The sequence below is a fragment of the Oncorhynchus keta genome, chromosome 18, assembly GCF_023373465.1.
Source record: "Oncorhynchus keta strain PuntledgeMale-10-30-2019 chromosome 18, Oket_V2, whole genome shotgun sequence".
Classification (NCBI taxonomy): Eukaryota; Metazoa; Chordata; class Actinopteri; order Salmoniformes; family Salmonidae; genus Oncorhynchus; species Oncorhynchus keta.
The window spans coordinates 39857296-39883585 of record NC_068438.1 but is presented as its reverse complement, the minus strand read 5'-3'; the positions used below and the strand labels follow the sequence as shown (position 1 = coordinate 39883585).

At 41.9% G+C, this 26290-nt stretch overlaps 1 protein-coding gene across 1 annotated transcript; it reads left to right on the top strand.

The window, feature by feature from the left end:
• Positions 1 to 19975: 19975 nt before the first annotated feature.
• LOC118377490 (paired mesoderm homeobox protein 2A-like) lies at positions 19976 to 25883 on the top strand. Its single transcript, XM_035764404.2, has 3 exons — positions 19976 to 21752; positions 23380 to 23567; positions 23863 to 25883. The coding sequence occupies exons 1-3, from the start codon at positions 21530 to 21532 to the stop codon at positions 24346 to 24348; spliced, it is 897 nt and encodes a 298-aa protein (XP_035620297.1). The 5' UTR covers positions 19976 to 21529; the 3' UTR covers positions 24349 to 25883.
• Positions 25884 to 26290: the final 407 nt, after the last annotated feature.

The following is a 26290-nucleotide window of genomic DNA, read 5'->3' as shown; positions in this document are numbered from 1 at the left end:
GTAACGTATCACCTCATTGTAACGTATCACCTCATAGTAACGTATCACCTCGTAGTAACGTATCACCTCATAGTAACGTGTCACCTCATAGTAACGTATCACCTCATAGTAACGTATCACCTCGTAGTAACGTATCACCTCGTAGTATTACCTCGTCGTAACGTATCACCTCATAGTAACGTATCACCTCATAGTAACGTATCACCTCATAGTAACGTATCACCTCGTAGTATCACCTCGCAGTAACGTATCACCTCATAGTAACGTATCACCTCATAGTAACGTATCACCTCATAGTAACGTATCACCTCATAGTAACGTATCACCTCATAGTAACGTATCACCTCATAGTAACGTATCACCTCATAGTAACGTATCACCTCATAGTAACGTATCACCTCATAGTAACGTATCACCTCGTAGTAACGTATCACCTCATAGTAACGTATCACCTCGTAGTAACGTATCACCTCATAGTAACGTATCACCTCATAGTAACGTATCACCTCATAGTAACGTATCACCTCATAGTAACGTATCACCTCATAGTAACGTATCACCTCATAGTAACGTATCACCTCATAGTAACGTATCACCTCGTAGTAACGTATCACCTCGTAGTAACGTATCACCTCGTAGTAACGTATCACCTCATAGTAACGTATCACCTCATAGTAACGTATCACCTCGTAGTAACGTATCACCTCATAGTAACGTATCACCTCGTAGTAACGTATCACCTCGTAGTAACGTATCACCTCGTAGTAACGTATCACCTCATAGTAACATATCACCTCGTAGTAACGTATCACCTCGTGGTAACGTATCACCTCATAGTAACGTATCACCTCGTAGTAACGTATCACCTCGTAGTAACGTATCACCTCATAGTAACGTTTCACCTCGTAGTAATGTATCACCTCATAGTAACGTATCACCTCATAGTAACGTATCACCTCATAGTAACGTATCACCTCATAGTAACGTATCACCTCGTAGTAACGTATCACCTCATAGTAACGTATCACCTCGTAGTAACGTATCACCTCGTAGTAACGTATCACCTCGTAGTAACGTATCACCTCGTAGTAACGTATCACCTCGTAGTAACGTATCACCTCATAGTAACGTATCACCTCGTAGTAACCTATCACCTCATAGTAACGTATCACCTGGTAGTAACGTATCACCTCATAGTAACGTATCACCTCATAGTAACGTATCACCTCATAGTAACGTATCACCTCGTAGTAACGTATCACCTCGTAGTAACGTATCACCTCATAGTAACGTATCACCTCATAGTAACGTATCACCTCATAGTAACGTATCACCTCATAGTAACGTATCACCTCGTAGTAACGTATCACCTCGTAGTAACGTATCACCTCGTAGTAACGTATCACCTCATAGTAACGTATCACCTCGTAGTAACGTATCACCTCGTAGTAACGTATCACCTCATAGTAACGTATCACCTCGTAGTAACGTATCACCTCGTAGTAACGTATCACCTCATAGTATCACCTCGTAGTAACATATCACCTCATAGTAACGTATCACCTCGTAGTAACGTATCACCTCGTAGTAACGTATCACCTCATAGTAACGTATCACCTCGTAGTAACGTATCACCTCATAGTAACGTATCACCTCATAGTAACGTATCACCTCGTAGTAACGTATCACCTCATAGTAACGTATCACCTCATAGTAACGTATCACCTCGTAGTAACGTATCACCTCATAGTAACGTATCACCTCGTAGTAACGTATCACCTCATAGTAACGTATCACCTCATAGTAACGTATCACCTCATAGTAACGTATCACCTCGTAGTAACGTATCACCTCGTAGTAACGTATCACCTCATAGTAACGTATCACCTCGTAGTATCACCTCGTAGTAACGTATCACCTCATAGTAACGTATCACCTCGTAGTAACGTATCACCTCGTAGTAACATATCACCTCATAGTAACGTATCACCTCGTAGTAACGTATCACCTCGTAGTAACGTATCACCTCGTAGTAACGTATCACCTCGTAGTAACGTATCACCTCATAGTAACGTATCACCTCGTAGTAACTTATCACCTCATAGTAACGTATCACCTCGTAGTAACGTATCACCTCGTAGCCATGAGTTGGTTTTCATGGAACTAATTTGTCAATAAGGCCAAGGGGGTGTGGTATATGGCCAATATACCACGGCTAAGGGCTGTTCTTATGCACGACGCAACATGGAGTGGCTGGATACAGCCCTTAGCTGTGGTATATTGACCATATACCACAAACCCCAGAGGAGCGTTATTGCTATTATAAACTGGTTGGTTACCAATGTAATTAGAACAGTAAACAAGCCATTTTGTGTTATACCCGTGGTATATTGTTTGAGGACAGGACCCAATCTATCTGGTTTATAATAGGAATTATAAACTGGGTGGTGCAAGCCATGAATGTTGATTGGCTGACAGCTGTGATTTGTGTGATGTCGGGGGTTTGTGGAATATGACCAATATACCACGGCTAAGGGCTGTATCCAGTCGTGCATAAGAACAGCCTTTAGCCGTGGTATATTAGCTATATACCACACCCCCTTGGGCCTTATTGTTTAAATAAAACCTCTCAGAAGAAACACATCATGGTCTCTCTCCCTGTGTCTCGCACTGGCTGTCTGTTACTCTTCATACTGTATCCCACAGTTCACACACACCAGTCAGCTTCAGAGACTACAGCCCGCATCCTCCTCAGTGTAGCCTGAGGGGTTAAATCACCCATTGGATATATCACACTATTTATCTAGCATCCTTAAGCATAGAGGTATTAACTGGGTCATTCCACCTCACCATTGGAGAGCAGCCATCGATGAGGAAGCTGGAGGAATGTTTATAGATGTATATGGATAAACAAGTATATGAAGAGAAATATATAAGTATAGTCTTGTTTTTGCTTGTTTAAAGACATTGAAACGTTAAGCCAAAGCTACAGCTTAGTGTTGTTTTTGCTTGTTTAAAGACATTGAAACGTTAAGCCAAAGCTACAGCTTAGTGTTGTTTTTGCTTGTTTAAAGACATTGAAACGTTAAGCCAAAGCTACAGCTTAGTGTTGTTTTTGCTTGTTTAAAGACATTGAAACGTTAAGCCAAAGCTACAGCTTAGTGTTGTTTTTGCTTGTTTAAAGACATTGAAACGTTAAGCCAAAGCTACAGCTTAGTGTTGTTTTTGCTTGTTTAAAGACATTGAAACGTTAAGCCAAAGCTACAGCTTTGTGTTGTTTTTGCTTGTTTAAAGACATTGAAACGTTAAGCCAAAGCTACAGCTTAGTGTTGTTTTTGCTTGTTTAAAGACATTGAAATGTTAAGCCAAAGCTACAGCTTAGTGTTGTTTTTGCTTGTTTAAAGACATTGAAACGTTAAGCCAAAGCTACAGCTTAGTGTTGTTTTTGCTTGTTTAAAGACATTGAAACGTTAAGCCAAAGCTACAGCTTAGTGTTGTTTTTGCTTGTTTAAAGACATTGAAACGTTAAGCCAAAGCTACAGCTTTGTGTTGTTTTTGCTTGTTTAAAGACATTGAAACGTTAAGCCAAAGCTACAGCTTAGTGTTGTTTTTGCTTGTTTAAAGACATTGAAACGTTAAGCCAAGGTGTGAAAACAGATATAGTTAGCTTTATAGACCAAGATATCTGAGTCATCTGAGTCATGTAAACTGTGACATTAGAAAGTAACTCAAGTTTATGGATTATAAATAATGGATATCAATAAACTGCCCTGTGAAATGTTTCAGTAGTTGGATGCATTGCGGCCTTTGTCACAAAAATGTTTAGTGGTGTTCGGTGGGAATCAATCTGACGTTGTAAAGATATGAATATTATTTAGACACTTTAATATATCCTTCACGTTTACAAGGAGTCGAGCTAAAGAAGCGACACATTTTTTCATTGTTTTATATGAACACCCATCATGTTATAAATAAAGCTGCTGTGATCAATGGAGATTCCTGTCTTTGTCTTGGTGTTGGTGTTCCGCTGTCACTCTAACATGTCTGTTGTGTCACGGAGTGAGGGTGGGAATTCTAGAACAACAACAGTTGTCGTTCTGGTGACAACATGATTCAGGAATTTATTGGGAATGCAGTGGGCATGCATGCGTGTGTGTGCATACTGTGAGAATTGTGTATGTGTGAGAAAGTAGGAGAGCATTTTGCATTGTGTGTGTGTGCGTGTGTGCGTGTGTGCGTGTGTGCGTGTGTGTGTGTGTGTGTGTGTGTGTGTGTGTGTGTGTGTGTGTGTGTGTGTGTGTGTGTGTGTGTGTGTGTGTGTGTGTGTGCGTGCGTGTGTGTGTGATGGTGGAGCTGGTGTTGCAGAAGGTGAGGAGAGAATGTGGGAGGGCCATTCCTCTGTGTCCCTCTCTGCCAGGGTTCCATAGAGATGTAGAGCCTCTTCTTCCCTGCAGGGAGGGAATTAGCATGGAGAAAAGTCACATTCGCCCTGATTGGGAAGAGGCTGGACCCCCCACTCACACACACAGTGCCTTGCTGCCTGCCATTCCCAGATGCACACAGGCAATGTGTTGAAAGCGTTCCACAGGGATGCTGGCCCATGTTGACTCCAATTGATTCCCATAGTTGTGTCAAGTTGGCTAGATGTCCTGTGGGTGGTGGACCATTCTTAATACACACGGGAAACTGTTGAGTGTGAAAAACCCAGCAGCTTTGCAGTTCTTGACACAACCGGTGCTCCTGGCACCTACTATCATACCCTGTTCAAAGGCACTTAAATCGTATGTCTGGTCCATTCACCCTCTGAATGGTACACATACACAATCCATGTCTCAATTGTCTCAAGGCATAAAGATCCTTCTTTAACCCGTCTCCTCTCCTTCATCTACACTGATTGAACAAGTGACATCAAATATCGGCCGTCATTGTAAATAACATTTTGTTTCTAACTGACTTGCCTAGTTAAATAAAGGTTAAATACATTTTAAAAATATATATATAATTATAGCTTTCACCTGGATTCACCTGGTCAGTCTGTCAAGAGCAGGTGTTCTTAATGTTTTGTACTCTGTGTGTTTACAGTGCCATCAGAAAGTATTCACACCCCTTGACTTGTCTACATTTCGTTGGGTTACAGCCTGAATTTGAAATGGATAACCTTTGGTGTCACTAGCCTACACCCCATAATGTCAACGTGGAATAATGTTTTTAGAAATGTTTACAAATTAATAAAAAATGAAAAGCTGGAATGTCTTGAGTCAATAGGTATTCAACCCCTTTGTTATGGCAAGCCTAAATAAGTTCAATATGCTAAGTTACTTCTCAGGTAGCCTAGTGGTTAAGACCGCTGGGCCAGTAACCGAAAGGTTGCTCGTTTGAATCCCAGAGCCGACTAGGTGCAAAAATCTGTCTGCGCCCTTGAGTGCATGGACTCACTCTGTGCAATAATAGTGTTTAACATTCTGACTACCTCATCTCTGTACCCCACAAACAGTGCCTTGCAAAAGTATTAATCCACTTGGTGTTTTTCCTTTTTTCTTGAATTACAACCTGTAATCTAAATGGATTTTTTGGGGGATTTGATGTAATGGACATAAATAAAAGAGTCCAAATTGGTCAGGTGTATTGAACAAAACAAAACTTGTTTCAAAAAATGTGAAAAAATAAAAAGCGAAAAGTGGTGCGTGCATACTGTAGATACTGTAGCATACTGTAGATACTGTAGCATACTGTAGATACTGTAGATACTGTAGCATACTGTAGATATACAGTACCAGTCAAATGTCTGGACATACCTACTCATTCAAGGGTTTTTCTTTATTTTTAAAACCATTTTCTACATTGTAAAATAATAGTGAAGATATCAAAACTATGAAATAACACATGGAATCATGTAGTGGCCTTGATGACAGCTTTGCTCATGCTTGGCATTCTCTCAACCAGCTTCATGAGGTGCCTTGTTAAAAGTTCCTTTGTGGAATTTCATTCCTTCTCAATACATTTAACCCAATCAGTTGTGTTGTGTCAAGGTAGGGGTGATATACAGAAGATAGCCCTATTTGGTAAAAGACAAAGTCCATATTACGGCAAGAACAGCTCAAATAAGGATAGAGAAACAACAGTCCATCATTACTTTAAGACAATAAGGTCTGTTAATCAGGAAAATATCAAGAACTTTGATGAAACTGTGATGAAACTGTCTCTCATGAGGACCACCACAGGAAAGGAAGACTCAGAGTTACTTCTGCTGCAGAGGATACGTTCATTAGAGTTAACTGTCTCTCATGAGGACCACCACAGGAAAGGAAGACCCAGAGTTACCTGTCTCTCATGAGGACCACCACAGGAAAGGAAGACCCAGAGTTACCTGTCACTCATGAGGACCACCACAGGAAAGGAAGACCCAGAGTTACCTGTCACTCATGAGGACCACCACAGGAAAGGAAGACCCAGAGTTACCTGTCTCTCATGAGGACCACCACAGGAAAGGAAGACCCAGAGTTACCTGTCACTCATGAGGACCACCACAGGAAAGGAAGACCCAGAGTTACTTCTGCTGCAGAGGATAAGTTCATTAGAGTACCCAGCCTCAGAAATCGGCAATTAACTGCGCCTCAGATTATACCTCGCAGAGTTCAAGTAACAGACACATCTCAACATCAACTATTCAGAGGAGACTGCATGAATCAGGCCTTCATGGTCGAATTGCTGCAAACAATCCACTACAAAAGGACACCAATAAGAAGGGATTTGCTTGGGCCAAGAAACACCAGCAATGGACATTAGAATGGGGAAAATCTGTCCTTTGGTCTGATGAGTCCAAATTTGAGATTTTTGGTTCCAACCGCCATGTCTTCATGAGACACGGAGTGGGTGTACGGATGATCTCTGCATGTGTGGTTCCCACCGTGAAGCATGGAGGAGGTGTGATGGTGACACAGTCAGTGATTTATTTAGAATTCAAGGCACACTTGATACGCCATCCCATCAGGTTTGCGCTGAGTGGGACTATTTGTTTTTCAACAAGACAATGACCAAAAACACACCTGCAGGCTGTGTAAGGGCTATTTGGTCAATAAGGAGAGTGATGGAGTCCAGGCGAGTGTCATTATGCGCATAACGCTGGTGACAAGTGTGCGTCATAACGAGCTGCCTGGTGACCGAGAGGCTGGAGAGAGAGCACACCTGACAGCTTCTTTAATCAACACAGTTTCCAGGTGTGCTAACATAATTGCAAAAAGGTTTTCTAATGATCAATTAGCCTTTTAAATGGATTAACTTGGATTAGCTAACACGACGTGCCATTGGAACACATGAGTGATGGTTGCTGATAATGGGCCTCTGTACACCTATGTAGATATTCCATAAAAAATCTGCCGTTTCAATAGTCATTTACAACATTAACAATGTCTACACTGTATTTATAATAAATTTGATGTTATTTTAATGGACAAAAAAATGTGTTTTCTTTCAAAAACAAAAACATTTCAAAGTGAACCCAATCTTTTCAACGGTAGTGTATGTACAGTTGAAGTCAGAAGTTTACATACACTTAGGTTGGAGTCATTAAAACTTGTTTTTCAACCACTCTACACATTTCTTGTTAACAAACTATAGTTTTGGCAAGTCGGTTAGGACATCTACTTTGTGCATGACAAGTAATTTTTTCCAACAATTGTTTACAGACAGATTATTTCACTGTATCACAATTCCAGTGTGTCAGAAGTTTACATACACTAAGTTGACTGTGCCTTTAAACAGCTTGGAAAATTACAGAAAATGATGTTACGGCTTTAGAAGCTTCTGATGGGCTAATTTACACCATTTGAGTCAATTGGAGGTGAACCTGTGGATGTATTTCAAGGCCTACCTTCAAAGTGCCTCTTTGCTTGACATCATGGGAAAATCAAAAGAAATCAGCCAAGACCTCAGAAAAACAATTGTAGACCTCCATAAGTATAAACAATATGGGACCACGCAGCCGTCATACTGCTCAAGAAGGAGACGCATTCTGTCTCCTAGAGATGAACGTACTTTGATGTGAGAAGTGCAAATCAATCCCAGAACAACAGCAAAGGCCCTTGTGAAGATGCTGGAGGAAACAAGTACAAAAGTATCTATATCCACAGTAAAACGAGTCCTATATCGCCATAACCTGAAAGGCCACTCAGCAAGGAAGAAGCCACTGCTCCAAAACCGCCATAAAAAAGCCAGACTACGGTTTGCAACTGCACATGGGGACAAAGATGGTACTTTTTGGAGAAATGTCCTCTAGTCTGATGAAACAAAAATAGAACTGTTTGGCCATAATGACCATCGTTATGTTTGGAGGAAAAAGGGGGAGGCTTGCAAGCCGAAGAACACCATCCCGACCGTGAAGCACAGGGGTGGCAGCATCATGTTGTGGGGGTGCTTTGCTGCAGGAGGGTCTGGTGCACTTCACAAAATAGATGGCATCATGAGGAAGGAAAATTATGTGGATATATTGATGCAACATCTCAAGACATCAGTCAAGACGTTAATGCTTGGTCGCAAATGAGTCTTCCAAATGGACGATGACCCCAAGCATACTTCCAAAGTTGCTTCAAAATGGCTTAAGGACAACAAAGTCAAGGTATTGGAGTGGCCATCACACAGCCCTGACCCCAAACTTATTGTGGGATGCTTGTGGAAGGCTACCTAAAACGTTTGACCCAAGTTATGCAATGCTACAGAATACAAATTGAGTGTATGTAAACTTCTGACCCACTGGGAATGTGATGAAAGAAATAAAAGCTGAAATAAATAATTATCTCTACTATTATTTTGACATTTCACATTCATAAAATAAAGTGGTGATCCTAACTGACCTAAAACAGGGAATATTTACTCGGATTAAATGTCAGGAATTGTGAAAAACTGAGTTTATATGTATTTGGCTAAGGTGTATGTAAACTTCCGACTTCAACTATATATATATATATATATATATATATATATATATATATATATATATAGGAAATGCAGATGAGCTTCGGGATTTACATAAATTCACTGAAAACCCATATCCTATATTAACAGTATTGCACTTTTCATGTAGCGTTATTTTGTACAGCTAATAGCCTAACCACCGATTAAGCAACATTATGGACTAAATGTCCAAATCCTGTTTCTGCAGGTTCATTTTCCTACGACAATACTGGTCAAATTAAAATCCTACATCTGTAGATACATACATACACTCACAAATATGCACACAATCACTTCCAAAGAGTTGTGTGTGTGCTTGTGTGTTTCCCTGTCCTGAGGAAGAAGAGGATGATGAAGAAGAGAGTCTCTTAGTCTGTCCATCAGGCTATTTCTGCCTGCTGCCATTTCTCTGATTAGATTATAGGGAAACGGAAACCCAACCTCTCTGTTTCCCTATCTCATTCCCCTCCACCCTCCTCCTACGCCCTAGGAGACAGAGCAGCTACCGAAGAGAGAATTAAAGAGAAGTGGATGTGGAGGACAGGAAGGAGAGAAAGAGGATAAAGATGGAGGGGAACATATATGAACTTTGGGGAGAAAGTGGAAAATCGAGAGTGGGTGAGAGAGCGAAGGAGAGGACATCTTATGGGTTGGAGTAGAGAGACTGAATGTTTAGGCTACTGAGGATTCACCTTCCCACTACAACTCTCAACACGTGCCTCACAGAACGTGCCCACGCACGCACGCACACACGCACACACGCACTGCTTTCTTCATACATACACATTCCTATTTAATTATACTTTACCATCTCCACTCACACACAACACACACAAACACAACCACACATAAAAACAACCACACATAAACACAACCACACACATGTAGCCTATGTCACCTGTTGCTAACCCCATTATTGCATTATGCAAACTCTACTTGATGTTTTATCTTTCCATTACACTCTTAGTAGAAAAGGGTTCCAAAAGGTTTCCTCAGCTGTTCCCATAGGAGAACCCTTTTTGGTTACAGGTAGAACACGTTTGGGTTCTAACAAGAACCCTCTGTGGAAAGGGGTCTTCATAAAACCAAAAAGTGTACCTGGAACCAAAAACGGGTTCTTCAAAGGGTTATCTATGGGGGCAGCCGAAGAACCCATGTAGGTTCTAGATAGCACATTTTTTTCTAAGTGTATAACTATAATTTATTTGATTTAATATCCATTTTATACTTATGTCTTTGGGTCCTGCCTCGCGATGCAACAGCGCAAGGAGGTGGGTGATGATGACTGTCTCGTGAGCACTCAGCGCGGCCCGCGCGCATCACTCAGAGCTCTGATAGCCTCGCGCACCATTATCATATCTGGCCACGCTCTTAACGGGGCATTTTCATCCATGTTCTCCTCCCCTGCCCGTCTCCCCCTCTCCTCTCCTCTCCTCTCATCTCTCTCCTTTCTCTTTTTTTCTCCCCCGAGGTCTCTCAGAAAGCAGGCATGGATCGATCCGCCATTACTCCGCGTTTAGCTCATCCTCATTCCATCCCATGCAGACCGAGGGAGAAAGAGGCTCAATACGAGAGACATCGAGATCTGCCTAAATGAATATAACCTCAGGGGCATGGAAGTCAACGCAGCAGGTGTGGAAGACGTTCATTTAGGGCAATTACTTCACATAACGAACCTATGGGAGAGAAATGGTTGATATTCTGATATTGACAATAGAGAGGCTACCCTCTCCTCATCAGGTGTACACTCGGGGGTACAGTCTTCTTCCTGACTTGGTGACAGTAAGCAGGGCGCGAGGGTTGGCTCGAGACGCGGACCAGAGCATCTCCAGATGCAAGCTGGCAAACCCCATACGGTTAAGCACGCTCTCCCCGGTCCCAACGGGAGAATTATCATAAAAAGGAATAAAATAACCCCAAAACACAGCCAGTCTGCCCCCTTCTCCTAAAGAAAGGAACAAATCCATTCTCCCTAATTCGAACCTTGCTCAGGGACAGCTCGCGTGGCAGATTGCAGTCTAATTAGTTTAGAGGGGATTTAATTCAATTAACTTTCCACAGCTCCGCGCGCCCCGCCGCCGGCCTGCTTTCAGAGCGCGGGGCCAGAGCTCGAGATCTAATTAGCGTGTTTTGAGAAGCTCTCCTGCGCGCGGCCATCGCAGCTCCTCCAGCTGTGTGTGTGTGTGTGTGTGTGTGTGTGTGTGTGTGTGTGTGTGTGTGTGTGTGTGTGTGTGTGTGTGTGTGTGTGTGTGTGTGTGTGTGTGTGTGTGTGTGTGTGTGTGTGTGTGTGTGTGTGTGTGTGTGTGTGTGTTTTCTCTTGGGACCGCTGGTCTGGTTTTTATCCTAAAAAGCATTTTTCAGATGGGTCCATTGGGCTAATTTAGTCCATTGCGGTAGTTGGATAGGCTAGACGTGAATAGCATAAATAATTAAATGAAAATAATGTAAGCCTAGGCCTACTATTTCATGGAGCACATGCACTGTCCAGTGGTATGTATTCACGGATGCCAAGGAAAGCCAGGCTTCCCCAAAAAAGTTACAATGTATGTGGACACACCTTCAAATCAGTAAATTTGGCTATGTCAGCCACACCCCTTGCTGACAGGTGTATAAAATCGAGCACACCGCCATGCAATCTCCATAGACATTGGCAGTATAATGGCCTTACTGAAGAGCTCAGTGACCTTCAACATGGCACCTTCATAGGACGCCTCCTTTCAAACACTTCAGTTCATAAAGCTTCTGCCCTGCTTGAGCTGCCGGTCAACTGTAAGTGCTGTTATTGTGAAGTGGAAACATCTAAGAGCAGCAATGTCTCAGCTTTGAAGTGGTAGACCACACAAGCCCACAGAATGGGACAGCCGGGTTCCTGAAACGCGTAAAAGTAATCTGTTCTCGGTCGCAACACTCACTACCTGTTCCTCCTGGAGCTTCATGTTATGGGTTTACATGGCCGAGCAGCCGCACACAAGTCTCAGATCTCCATGCTCAATGTCAAGCGTCGGCTGGACGATTCTGGGTTTGGCGGATGCCAGGAAAATGCTGCCCCCAGTCTGGTGCTGTTTTTCATGGTTCGGGCTTGGACCCTTAGTTCCAGTGAAGAGAAATCTTAACACTACAGCATACAATTACATTCTAGACAATTTGGGGGAGGCCCTTTCCTGTTTCAGCATAACAATTCCCCTGTGCAAAAAGCAAGGTCCATACAGAAATGGTTTGTTGAGATCAGTGTGGAAAACTTGACTGGCCTGCACAGAGCCCTGACCTCAACCCCGTCGAACACCTTTGGGATGAATTGGAATGCCGAGTGCAAGCCAGGCCTATGATCCCAACATCAGTGCCAGTACACTCACCAATGCTCTTGTGGCTGAATGGAAGCAAGTTCCCCCAGCAATGTTCTAAAATCTGGTGGAAAGCATTCCCAGAAGAGTGAATGCTGTTATAGCAGCAAAGTGGGGACCAACTCCATATTAATGCCCATTATTTTGGAATGAGATGTTCGACGAGTAGGTGTCCACATACACTACGTGACCAAAAGTATCTCACGGGAGAAAGCATCCGAGCAAATGAGCATTGTTGCCGCCCGTAGCATTGAATGCAAGGGAAGCCAGGGAGCATTTGGCCTCCCTTGATAAAAAAAAGTATATAAAATTAGCCAATCAACGTTGAGGTAAACTGAGCGAGCTCAACCCAGCTTGGATTTTGGCGTCACTCCAATCAAACCCCATTGAGAGCATACATTATTGACAGAAAAACTTGAATTGTTGCATCTTGCCCCTTTCCTAAATTAGCCATGGATGGAAATAGGTATTTGGACTTGTGGTTTTACTTCATTCTCTTTACTAGCCAATGATAATAAGGGCAATTCTGATCCAACTATTAATTCATACATTGTTGTGCCCCTGGCCAGTGAGGATGGAAGTACAATATGTAGCTAGATGTAGAAGGCTCATGTTAACTAGCTAACGTTGCCCATGAATGGGAGTTTGGCTATCGAGCAAGCATTTTAGCCGGGTAGCCTAGGACAACAAAAAATGAACACATGTTCTCTATGACAGTGTGACCATTTTGTCAACGTGAAAGAAAGGAGGATGGCGTTTCTCTACAAGTAGGGTGAGTCAACATGTTTTTCTACTTGCACGAACACACACACAAATCAGAACCATGGACAGCCATGTCATATTTAGTTTATATTGATGGGACTAAATAGTTTCTGGTATATTTTAGTTGTCACTGTATTAGTCTAGACAGAGGTTATGTTGATGATAATGAAATGTTGAAGTTGAAATGATGCTGGAATAGTGGAGGCAGCACCTGTTTTCTTTGAGACTTGCTGTTACTCTCTGTGCTTCTAAATCAATAGTTATTTAGTGGTCTGAAAATATTGGAAACATTAACTTACTTGACCATGTTGTAGGTCACTAACTGTCTGTTACTGTACATGCAATATGCTTTGTGGACTTCACTGGGTGTGGTTGAATTGTCTCCTCTTATTGTCTCGGCCTTTAGGCCTATATATCACGGTCGCAAGGCATATGAATTAACAGGTTATAGAGAAAACAACGCAATTATTACAACACATTTGATGTAATATGGCTTTTTGGGGGGGGCTTGACTTCCACAGTGATTTTTACCAATAAGTGTTCTCATCTTATTAAACTCAGGCATTTAGAATACAATATTCAACATGATAGTCAGTCAGTTTCCAACCAGGAGAACACCTATATCTCCTAAGTGTTCCGATTCTAAACACTAGTGTTAATTTACCCATTGTCCTGTTTAGAGTGCATTTAGACATTAGAAATGTGTGACTTTCTATGCCTTTTCTTCAGATCAGTACTAGGAATGTCTGCTACCTGACCTACATTTCAGCACAACTGAACAGTGTTGAGTTCCTTTCTGTGGGAGGGGCCTCATTATCATATTTCCCAGCATGCTTTGTTGCAGATTGATTTTTTAGAATAGTTTGTTTTAATATATATGTTGCCCCATGCACATTGATTGATGAATTGATCTTATACTATACAAAGATAAATAACGTAAATTTTTCTCAACTAATCCAATCTGTATGGGTTTGGTCTTATGGCAACTGTTGTTTTAGTTGTTGTTTCTTAAGTCCTTCACCTCAGAGTGGTGAGGAGGATAGGAGCTCAGTGAACCCTTTGTGTCCGGAAGTCATTTAGCCATTCATTGTAGCCATTGGTGCTCTGTAGTTGCTATGTTCACAAGTTTTCTCGTGTCAATTAACTTATGACATTCCTGGATTACTCATTATTCCAATAAAGTCAGATTTAATCAACAAATAGTATAGTCAGTTTAAAAAAGGTTAAGGGTACAAGACTGAGTACATTTCTGGCTGTTTTGGCAAAACCACTGCATATCCCATTGAGCCTAACGGGGAGAGGCTGCCCGTTATCACAGTTCTAAGACCAGTCAGAAACGTCCAGCTAACCCTATGCCAATGACGCCGGTGGATCTCAAAACTGAACTTGGATCCGCTATGATATCTTTTGCCACTGTTGTCTTACGACGCGACAGATAGCTCAAACCAGTCATGACTTTTGAACAAAACAATAAATCATTTTCAAGTTTCTTTCCAGTGAATTCCTTAGTTTCCTTAGATTGTATAAGTAGCAAAGGAGTTTTCTTCCCCATTGCCAAACTTCATAAATACTGCACCCTCAACTTCAAAACTAACATAGTTCAGTTAGCCAGCTAGTTCATGGAAAACCAGGGAAAACAAGCTTGGGACCAGATATAGCTGGGTGCATATGCACACCAGGCTAATTCAGGACACAGATTGTAGTTTTTATTTGAATTCTTGGATATCATCAATCTGATTGGATTCCGATGGGAATTACTAATCACTTCACAAACCAGCATATTGTGACATGCAGGTCTGATGTGGCCCATGAGCCAGGATTTTCAGATGACAACGTTGAGGATAACTAGGCCATAACTAAAGGCCTTGTGACATGTCTAATATGTGGTTATAACGGGTTGACTTTTAATTTAAATACATTCCCTTTGGCAGTCACTTTCAGAACGCTTCAAGAAAATTAATTATTGAATGCAACAAACATGTCTCTGTCACTAACAAACACAGTCATGGGTGGGTATCTCTCTCATTCACTCGAAAGCCATGCTGGGAAATATGGAAATGTTTTTTTCAACCTACAGTGTTAAAACAACTCCCTCAGTGTTGTGTTTAAAACCTAAACACCTTATGCTGAATAAACATGTTCATGTGTTTAAAAAGTGTTCCAGTGAATAGACATGTTCTGGTTTTGACAATCTAAACACTAAGACTAGTTTTAATTTAAATTCCATGTGTTCAGATCCTAAACACTTGGTTTTACAGTGTGATGCATTGCTTTACATCATTTGTCCCTCTGAGTAAAGGCTGTATCACATCCAGGTCGTGATTGGGAGTCCCATAGGGAGGTGCACAATTGGCCCAGCGTCGTCCGGGTTTGGCCCAGGTAGGCCTTCATTGTAAATAATTATTTGTTCTTAATTAACTGACTTGCCTAGTTAAGTAAAGGTTACATTTAAAAAAAAAATTAAAGGCATGTTAGCTGCCAAGTGGGTGCGCTCGTGCTTCAACCCCATATCTAGTGACATTAATGATTATGAGCCTTTAGCCTAAATTTTAATAAAGACCAAAGTTTTCATTACTGAATTTGAATGAATCCAATCTCCTTATTGTGTATATAGCCTATGAAAGGACATTTCTGTCAGTAAATTGATGACTCCAAATTGACAGATGGCAAAATGGACAAAACGTCCATAGGTCCTGCATAGACCTAAGCCATTAAACTATACAGTATATATAGATTAGGCTACAGCTGATGTCTGCTTTTAAACTCCCTAAAAAGTTCCATTATTGGTGACATTGCTGAACTGCTCCTCGCAACAGTAGTCAGGGTCCTGTGGGCCGTCTTTTGTGTGGTGGTCCAGTCTCTCGGGTTCAAAGGTGAGTTTGCTGTTAAAGTTAAAACTGTTTCCAAAGTTAAATGTCCGTCGCTTGTTTTCCATTGCGGCGCAAAAGAACAGCGACCTTCACTCGAGAGTTTAAACGTTAAAACTTAATCCCTTCAAAGACCCAAAGCGGCCTTGCGGCGTGTTTGTCTCAGGACCCGTTAATCCGGGCTAATACCCTCGAGCCGGGGGCCTGAGTGGGCGCACGAGGTTTAAATTTGGACTTTTAAATTCATGGGCGATTTAACGGAAACTGTAACGGTGGCCTTTCGCATTCATGACGTCTGAGTCAACAGAGGCGGCAACAATAGCCACAAGAGGTTCTTCACGACCCTGGAGTGACAGGGAGAGGGATCCGAGTCAGGGAATATTCTAATGCTTTCGCCAAATTGCCACATTCCTATTCCCAAATGTGTCTTAACTTCTCATAGGCCTAGATTCCCTGCTGAAGCACATGGGTCTTGTAGGCTAGATAATTCATATTTGGTAGTCCCATGTAAACTAATAAATCTGTATTTTTGACTCGCAATCAAACATTTCTTATTTGAACGAAAATGGGGCATGTCTCCTACAGGCTAATTTAACTCCAGTTAGTTTTTGTTTCGCTTTCCCCATCCCTCTGATGGTAATCGTTTCCGATGGTCCTCGGATTAGAGCGGGGGTTGTCTCCTGGCCGGTACAGTGGATGGGGCGGTAAAACCGAAAGCCGGTGAATGCAGATTGGCCTGATGAAGCGGGTGGGTGAGAGGGTAGAGGGAAGATTGATGAGACTGGGGGATACTGGTGCCGCTGTGATGGATAGATGGGGAGAAGGGAGATGGATGGAGAGATGGAGAGAGGGGAGACTGAGGGGAGAATTAGGGATCAGTAAAGGATGGGATGGATATGTACCGGGTTCAGAGAAAGGCCGTGCGGGGGGCCGAGACGGTATCTGTCCCGGGGCATGCGGTGGTGGTATGGAACGCGCAGGGGTGTCAATCAAAAGAGAGTCTAACCGATCCATCACAAGAGCAGAATCCTGAACAGTCCCAAAAGATTGTGATTAGAACCTCGTGATAAAGCTGTAATGTCTTCTATCTGGTCTATCATGGAGTCATGGTAGCCTAACCAATATGGCTATTTTCAGTTTTGTTGTTGAAGCCATACTTATTACAGGCGGTTGGCCCTAATTAATTATTTCGATAGCTATTTGATAAAGACCTAGATATCTCCTTTTTTTTCATTAATTACCAGGCAAATTAACGGCCAAATAGCCAATTGGTAAATTTGTAATTTAGTGTCATCAACTCACAAATAATAGAATACCTATCTAATATATTATGAATTTAATATATTATGAATCTAATATATTAGAATAGAGTATTGTTCATTGTGTGATTTTTGTATTTATTTGGCTTCACTCTTATATGGACACCATTAAAATGATAAATAATCAAGAGCATTTTACTTCAATATCAGGAATTTCAGGTTATGTCCCTGTTGTCAAGGGATTTGGTGCAGAAACGCGGAGGCAACCAAACCCATTTTCAGCACAATGGAAAAACACAAGCAGAAGAACTAAGCCTGCTCCAATTAACTATAAGGTCAATAATTCATATTTTTATTCCAGAGTTGGTATCGAATGTAAGCCATTGTAAGTATTATAAGTATAACCCACTGATGCATTGCACATATCCCATATTCCAAGACAATTGTTGAAGGAAAATTCGTTGGCTACTTTTAGTCAGTGCATGTAGTCTAGCGTATACATGCAATTATAGTTATATTTATATTACCTCTGTTTGAATTGAAGTGTATAGGCCTACATCTGTCAGGATACCGTTTGGTGTAGGCTATTTAGAGATATAATGGTCATTTATAATGATTATATGATTGTTGAAGGATAGATCTATAAGTTATGAAGAATGGGCTGTAAATGAACCTGCAAAATTGTCTATGTTTTATCAAATTGAATGAAGTAGGCTATACTCTTAGAAAAAAAGGTTCTATGCTTGCTTCATATATGGCACCCTTAAAGTGTAGGGTTCTTTGATCAGAACCAAGGGGTTAAATTTCATTGAACCAAAATTGGTTCCATATAGAACCCTTGGCTTTAATATAGGGTTTTTTATGGAACCAATTTCGGTTCTATATAGAACCTTTAGGGGTGCCATATATGAAGCAAGTAGAGAACCATTTTTGTCACTATCCATAACCTTTTTTTCTAAGAGTGTTGCCAATAAATGTAAATAAGTTTAAAACTATCATTTTGATTTCATGAACTGCAATCCTTGCATCCATCGTATGAATTGGAGAGGTTATTTCACCAGCTCCATCCAAGTCTAGCGCAATCAGGAGGCCTGAGGGGGACGCAGTTGAGATCCGAACGGCCAGTGGTCTGTCACATTCACCTGCTTTATTTTAACCTTCATTTAGAGCATTTTATTGAGTCAGACACGGTGCTGAAAGGGCCCATGAAACAGCAGGTAGAACACTATAGTGTGGACGGGCGGCTGCCATGCACTTGTTGTTGTAAAAAGTCAGATGAAAGTGTGTGTCGCTTTAACACGTTTTGTATTTATGTACAGGCCTATTTCCTTTCCTCTGTGAAGGCATTAGGCCTGTAACGTGAGTGCATCGTATACATTTTGGGGATAGAGCTAGTGCGTGCATATGATTTACAAGGTGATGGATGAGGGACGGTGGCACGATGGGGTACCGTCCGCGCACCAGCCATTCAATCCCGAATTACCTAAATGCACCGTGACGCCCCGCTCGAGGCGGCCCGTGTCTAACCGGGTTAGAGTCAGAGCATGCGACAGTTCTATGACTAGTGGTGCCAGGTCGGTGGTGGAAAAGAGGAGATAGAGGGGTGGGGGGGCAAGTACATGGGCCCCGGTTATGATTCTGGGTCCGGCTCGCCCTAAGGGCAGCAAAACCCTTTGTTGAGCTCGTGGAATAGGAGAGCAAATCGAATCATTGGAACCTGGGCACCCAAAATACCTGCAAAATGACAGACACATAGAATACAGATCAAACCGAAATTATGCTTCAGAAAATATCACAATCACACCCCAGTTAGGCATATGTGGAAATATGTATCGGACATTTTGTTTCGATAATTCGTTTATATAGTTGATTAACTGGAGTAAACTGATTAAGCTGAAGCAGCACGAGGTGGCATACAGTGTTGAAACAACAACTGGTTATATTACATTGAAGTTGACAATATTTGTTTAATGTAAAGTTAGTGGTAGCCTTCAGAGCAGCTTAACGTAACAACACCAGTATTGAGAGGATATGGATATATATGTTGAAGGGAAAGTGAGTAAGCTATTAGCCTATAGGTATACAATTGATTGAAATGTAGGCATATTTGTATTTTTTATTTATTTATGAGCCTGTAGGTTTACAATAACCACCCGAGCAAGAAATCAAAACACAGCAACAAAACCAGTCCCATGTACAACACAAAACAAGTCACCGTGTGCCCATAGGCCTTTAGATCTATCGACATGCATAATATACATATTCATGGAGACAACGGTGAGATGAAACATACAAGAGATTAAACATGAGTTCACGAGTCCATGAAAAGGACCATGATTAAAGGGGAATGGAAATACTAGGATCTAGAACTCCAGCTAACTGTAACTGTAAATCGCCATATTGGATTCACTTCCTAAAGCGTTTCCATTCCCCTTTAAGCTTTGAAAAGCAGAGACAGAAACGAACATGAACTGATGACTATTGTGACTCCATGTTATTATTATTATTATTATAATATAGCCAGATATTTATTGTATTGTATATTATTTTCTAGGCCTACAAGATTGCGTTGTTGTTGTTTTATAATTAAGCATTAAGGCCCAAGGGTGTGTGGTATTTGTCCATTATACCACGGCTAAGGGCTGTTCTTATGCAGGACGCAGACACAGCCCTTAGCCGTGGTATATTGACCATATATCACAAACCCCCGAGGTGCCTTATTGCTACTGGTTACCAATATAATTTTAAGCAGTTAAAATAAATGTTTTGTCAAACCCGTGGAATACGGTCTGATATACCACGGCTGTCAGCCAATCAGCATTAAAACCACACAGTTTATAATGTATAATTGATATCGTTGATAAATATGAACGATCATTCTCTCCCGGTGCTCCCCGTCCTTCTAACGCAAGACAACTCCCTGCATGGGAACCGGGCTTGACCGTGTGCCATGCGTTCAGACAACATACATTTTCTAGAAATGTACCGACGTTATTGATGTTGTTGGAGACTTATTGTGCGCGGAGAAACCCCAGTCCTGACACAACAACATGCGATTCAATGGGATGTAAACATGGCAGGGCGGTGTGTTGTAATGGCATTAGACAGGCCACTGGTCAAGCGGTGATAACACGAGAAGAGCCCTCTGTGTCTATCGAGAGCCGCTCTTTTACATATAAAACCGTATTATATTATTACACACACACACACACACACAAACACACACACACACAGGGCCAGTGGCCACACACCCATAATCAATTTCGCACGCGTGTAAAACGGTTAATTTAGCAACACAAGCTCCAAGGGTTTGTATGATATATATATATAGGCTATTTTCCTCTAACGAAAAACCTCTTAATTTCACAAACTGTTGAATTACAGAACTAGAGATAGCAGAGCGGATAATCGAGGTTATGTATGCATCTGATAATTAATGTATTTCATAAAGTTTAATCGATTTAGTGCTCACTTCCATTTCAGCCCGGATTGTGAGGAGACGCTGACATTGTGCTATAACCACCGTTGGCATTATACGCTTATGACCCAAGAGGCGCGTGCCAGTGTGTTTCATATCACGTTGGATGCCACTGAACAATAACTTTAAACCAATTTATGGGGAGTCAATGCGTTTATGAAATCTTTCCATGGGAGCCACAAATTGAAACGCGTTTAGTTTGGTTCTATAGTCAGACACTCTGAGGTGACACACAAGCCCCATACACAGGCTATCACTCTTACACTGAGAGAAAGGCGACATCTCGAACAACATCAAATAAAATATGTAATTCCAGAAATCAGAATCATATCAGGAGTTTTTCTTGCATAAAGACGTCTGGCTGAGGGGGTTAACTTCGCGCGCATTAGTAATGCATGAGTAGTGGGAGGGGGCTGGCCGTGCGCGATGCCCCCCAATAGACTCTCGAGACATTGTCATGGAAAGAGACCACCGCCTCGCTATTGTCTCGCGGACTGCCAAGTTTATTATAAACACTGCGCGAGCTGGCCGGTGCGCTGTCATACGGAGCGCAAAGCGAGGTGGTCAGGCAGGGATCGAGAGAGAAGCTGATGTGGATGGAAGAGGAAGCTACTGATACTGAGAGAGAAAAGAAAGAAAGAGATTTCAGGAATATTGCACCCACATGTAAACACCCTGCTTTGACTGAAAACAAGAAAACCAAATTGGAGAGAGGGGCTGCCTACTCGGGGATCTTAACCTGGTCCTTGGAGAAATTAGAAAAACTGAACTCATTCTGTGGTGTTTTTCCATCGTCAACGTTTTAATTCCTCTCGAATCCTGAGAAGTACATTTCATCAAGCGCTCTCCCAGAGTTGTCGTTCTCGCGTCTCCATGTATAAAATGGATTACTCCTACCTGAACTCATATGACTCGTGCATGGCGGCCATGGAGGCATCGGCCTACGCGGACTTCAGCTCCTGCAGCCAGGCCAGCTCGTTCCAGTACAACCCGATCCGGACCGGGTTCGGTGCCAACCCGGGCTGCGCGCCCCTCAGCACCGCGAACTGCACACTGGGGTCCCTGCGCGAGCACCAGCCCACACCCTATTCCACAGGTAAGAGCGTGCAGAGGGCATGGGCGGGAAATCAGGCATGCAGATGAAACACTACAGTGTTTCATCTCAAGCTGCAAATGTCTGGGATGTTGACTATACTTAAAGCGTCTGGTTTTTATTTGAAATACGTGCGTAAAATGTCTTTTTTTTAATGTAATTATGCCAACTAGGCTAATCGAAGAAGGTAAGACATTTTATTTGATTACTGAAAACCAAATCAATCGAAATTATAAATATTCTGTTTTATATTCTCATACCTCTTAATTTTGAGGGTCGCTCAAATCTAACCTCTCGGTTTATGTTCGTTGGCATGGGGTAATTCAATCAGTGTAAAATTCGTTAGAGGACAAATATATCTGTATTATCAACTAATCAAATTTGTAATTTGTTTATTCAATTAAATGTATTTTATCCTTAATTGTATATTTGTATATTTCGTTATGTTGTCATGATTCGACTGCGCAATTCAAATGTTTGTTTTTTGCTACATTGCCATACATTTCCATTTTTATGATTTATGTCATTATGGTTGAATATGCAAATATATTGATTTATTAAACATTTTGCAGGATGAAATCTCTTGATTAAATCACCATCTCGTTTTCAAGTGTCCAAAAAACCCAAACCGAAACAAACAAACAATAGCCTACTTAGTAGCAATAATAATATGTAAACTACTGTCTTAAAATAACAATTCAATCATTATAATAAACCAAAACGTAAATTAACAGCATGAAAGGTTGTTTTGCGACTACTAATAGTCCTAAAACTAATAAAAACGTCCTTTTTGTCAACAAATGGTTGAATAGTGCAGGCTATGCCACCTTATTCGAAAAGCGTACACCTGCTGCTGCTCCTAAAACGTGATTATTTCACAGCTTATATCCAGACCAAGCGAATTACCACAACACTTTTTGGATGAGCTAATATTTTTTTTAATGCTTTAATTGCAGCTCCAATGAAGGCACACTGACAGAACGTGCGTTATGCGCTCTCGCTCGCTCTCTCCCTGGGAAAAAACAATGATTTATTCCAGAATATCTGTCTCTAATGAAAAGTATTATTATTATTTTAAAATCAATTTGAATGAAACTGGTTGGTGGTTAGTCTATCACAACATTTTATGTGATGCCCTTGTTGATAGCCTATCACATTCTGTTATTCCATGTTTAGTTTAGGCAAATTTGGTCAAATTACAAATGATTTATGTTAGTTCATGGTATAATTACAACTAGGTAATTGCATAAATATAATCAGATAATTTCTTACTTTTAGACTATTTCCCTAGCATTGCCATATACTAAAGCAAAAGAGAAACATCAATAAAACCAATTCAGAATAATACATTATATCAATATGGGAACCACGATATTCACCTATCCTACTTGTAGGTTAAATACCCTTAGTTGGATTGATCAAGTACATTAAAAACCTTTATTCTCCAAGGGAAAAAATCGTCAAGCTATAGTCTATAACCTACCAGATCAGACAAAATCAACTCCATAACATAGTCTATCGAAAAACGCCTAAAATAAAACAGAGTTTAGGATTTACAACATATCCATTTTGTTCTGATACTTAATTCAAATAATGAATAGGTTTTTATTGTGATTGGTTGACTCCGCAGTTCCATATAAGTTCTTCTCGGACCCTTCTGGTTTGAACGAGAAGCGGAAACAGCGGCGCATAAGGACCACCTTCACGAGCTCACAGCTGAAGGAGCTGGAGCGCGTGTTCGCAGAGACCCACTATCCCGACATCTACACGCGCGAGGAGCTTGCACTCAAGATCGACCTTACTGAGGCGCGGGTACAGGTGAGTCCAGTGGTCTGATGATAAACACGAATTCACAATAGAATGAATTCACAATATATTTTTTTTAAATCATAAATGTATGGGTCTAGACCATCATGTATTTTTCTTAGAAATGCAAACAATTACTGTCAAAAGTATAGCAGTCTACCAAATTGTAATCTATGCATCCTTCATGTGAGTTGTATTCTAGAGATAGTATGTCTTTTTATGTGTAGTTCTTTTTTTTTGCCGTTTTCCTCTGGTTGTATGTTTATAATTTTCAATGAGACTAAACTATATCGTCTGTCTGCATCAGGTATGGTTCCAGAACCGGCGGGCTAAGTTCCGTAAGGTGGAGCGTGCGGCCAACTCTAAATCTGGTAACGGGACCGGGGGCCCAGGAGGGAACAATGGCTGTACCGGGGGTAAAAAGGGTGAGCCCAGATCTTCCTCGGATGACGACGAATCAAAAGAGTCCACCTGCAGTCCCACCCCTGACAGCACCGCCTCGCTGCCCGGCTCAGCCAATGGGAACATGGGTAGCCCCGCCAGCCTCAGCCCCAGCCCCGCCCCTGCTAACAGTGGCTACGCTAACACCTCCAGCTCCCCCGTTCTGCAGGGGCTCAAACCCCCTGGTTGGCCCAGCCTAGGCCCCGCCCACCCAGGAATGGCCCAACCCGCAGCCCAGGCTCCAGAGCTGCTGAAGGCGTGGCAGCCGGCAGACAGTATGACAGGGCCTTTCGCTGGCGTGCTCTCCTCCTTCCACCGGAAACCCAATGCTCTCAAGACTAACCTGTACTAGAGACAAGGAGCAGAGATCTCTAGTATAATTACTGTATATCTATACAGACTAACCTGTACTAGAGACAAGGAGCAGAGATCTCTAGTATAATTACTGTATATCTATACAGACTAACCTGTACTAGAGACAAGGAGCAGAGATCTCTAGTATAATTACTGTATATCTATACAGACTAACCTGTACTAGAGACAAGGAGCAGAGATCTCTAGTATAATTACTGTATATCTATACAGACTAACCTGTACTAGAGACAAGGAGCAGAGATCTCTAGTATAATTACTGTATATCTATACAGACTAACCTGTACTAGAGACAAGGAGCAGAGATCTCTAGTATAATTACTGTATATCTATACAGACTAACCTGTACTAGAGACAAGGAGGAGAGATCTCTAGTATAACTACTGTATATCTATATTGTCCTTCCCCCTCTATCTACTGCCCCCCGGAGCGGGACTACCCCCTTTCATTTATTACCACCCGAACACTCCATGTGGCAGTTGTAGTTTGTGAATGTGTGAGTGTTTGTGTTGAAGTGTGTGTAACATGCATCTCGTACGGGGAGTGTGTGTTTGTGTGTTTATGTATGTATGTGTGTGTGTGTGTGTCAGTTGTTCTGTATGTTCTCACTCCAACAAAGCTACACATACTTCCCAACACACACACTATAACCAGTACGAAAGGCCTTAGCAGACATTGTGGTGCACTTAGTAACAGTAGCTCCTAGCCCCTGTTCCCCCTGATTAGTATGTGAACATGGCAGGGTGAAGGTAAACAGTCAGTCTCCCTGGGGAGTCTCACAGGGAGACTCAGGGGACAAAACCCAAACTGTTACCAGCAAGCACAACTTCCTTTATATCCCTGGCAGAGAGAGGGGACCCCCAAATCCCTCTGTACTGGAGAGGGGACCCACAAATCCAATTATACCCCTGAAGGCCAGACCAGACCCCCACTCACATCCTCACTACACCCCACGCCAATGTACCCCGACACAACTCCTACTGTCAGACAACCCCCCCGCCACCCCGATCCCCGTTTCCCTGGACGACTAGCTCAAACATCTCACATATACGTATTCCTTTACCCTTCACATAGTGACGCTCCCTCCCTGACTGACTGGCTCCCTCCCTGACTGACTGACTGGCAGGCTGGCTGGCTGGCTGACTGGGGGAAGGTGGGGGCAGAGGTTTAAGATGTTTTGGGATTCAGGTCAGCATTGTTGTACTTCCTCTGACCTGAGCTTGAACACTAGTGGACCAGTGGTTGACCTTTATTATTGCATAAAACACATCACTCTAATGGTCTGTGACACTACTCCCCGTGTCCCTCTCTCTCCCTCTCCCCGTGTCCCTCTCTCTCCCCCTATGTTACTAAAGAGACGGCACTCATGACAGCTATACTGGAGAACAGTTATTTATTGATGAGAAAATAATGGAATAACAATAAACACGTTTTCGTGACCAAAAGCAGTGTCTTTTGAAATAGACAGATATCAAAATGTTGTAATTGAACATGATTTGTAAATAATAATATAAATATGAGTCCTAGTCTAGTGTTTTTTCCACATTGCTTTGAGGTGTTGTTCATTACAGAGCATGTCTCAGCTCACTGCCCATCCTGTCTACATAAGGGCAAAGGGAAGGCTTATAGCAACTGTGTGAAGGGTTATAGAGGTTGTTTGAAGGGTTATAGCACTACTGTAATATTCTGTCAAATAAATCTAAAAGCATTGCTCAAACTAACGAGATGTGGTTGTGTGTGTCCTTGGCTCTGAGATGCTAAGGGATCATATCACTCTTCCCTGCACTCACAATTCTTCCTCTTCTTTTCAAATAATCTCTCCCTTGGTCTCACTCTCTCTCACACACACAGAAAAGGGAGTCTCAGTGGCCAGCTATTCTCAGCACCAATGAGGGAAAGTGTAAAATATATCCTATCCCAGT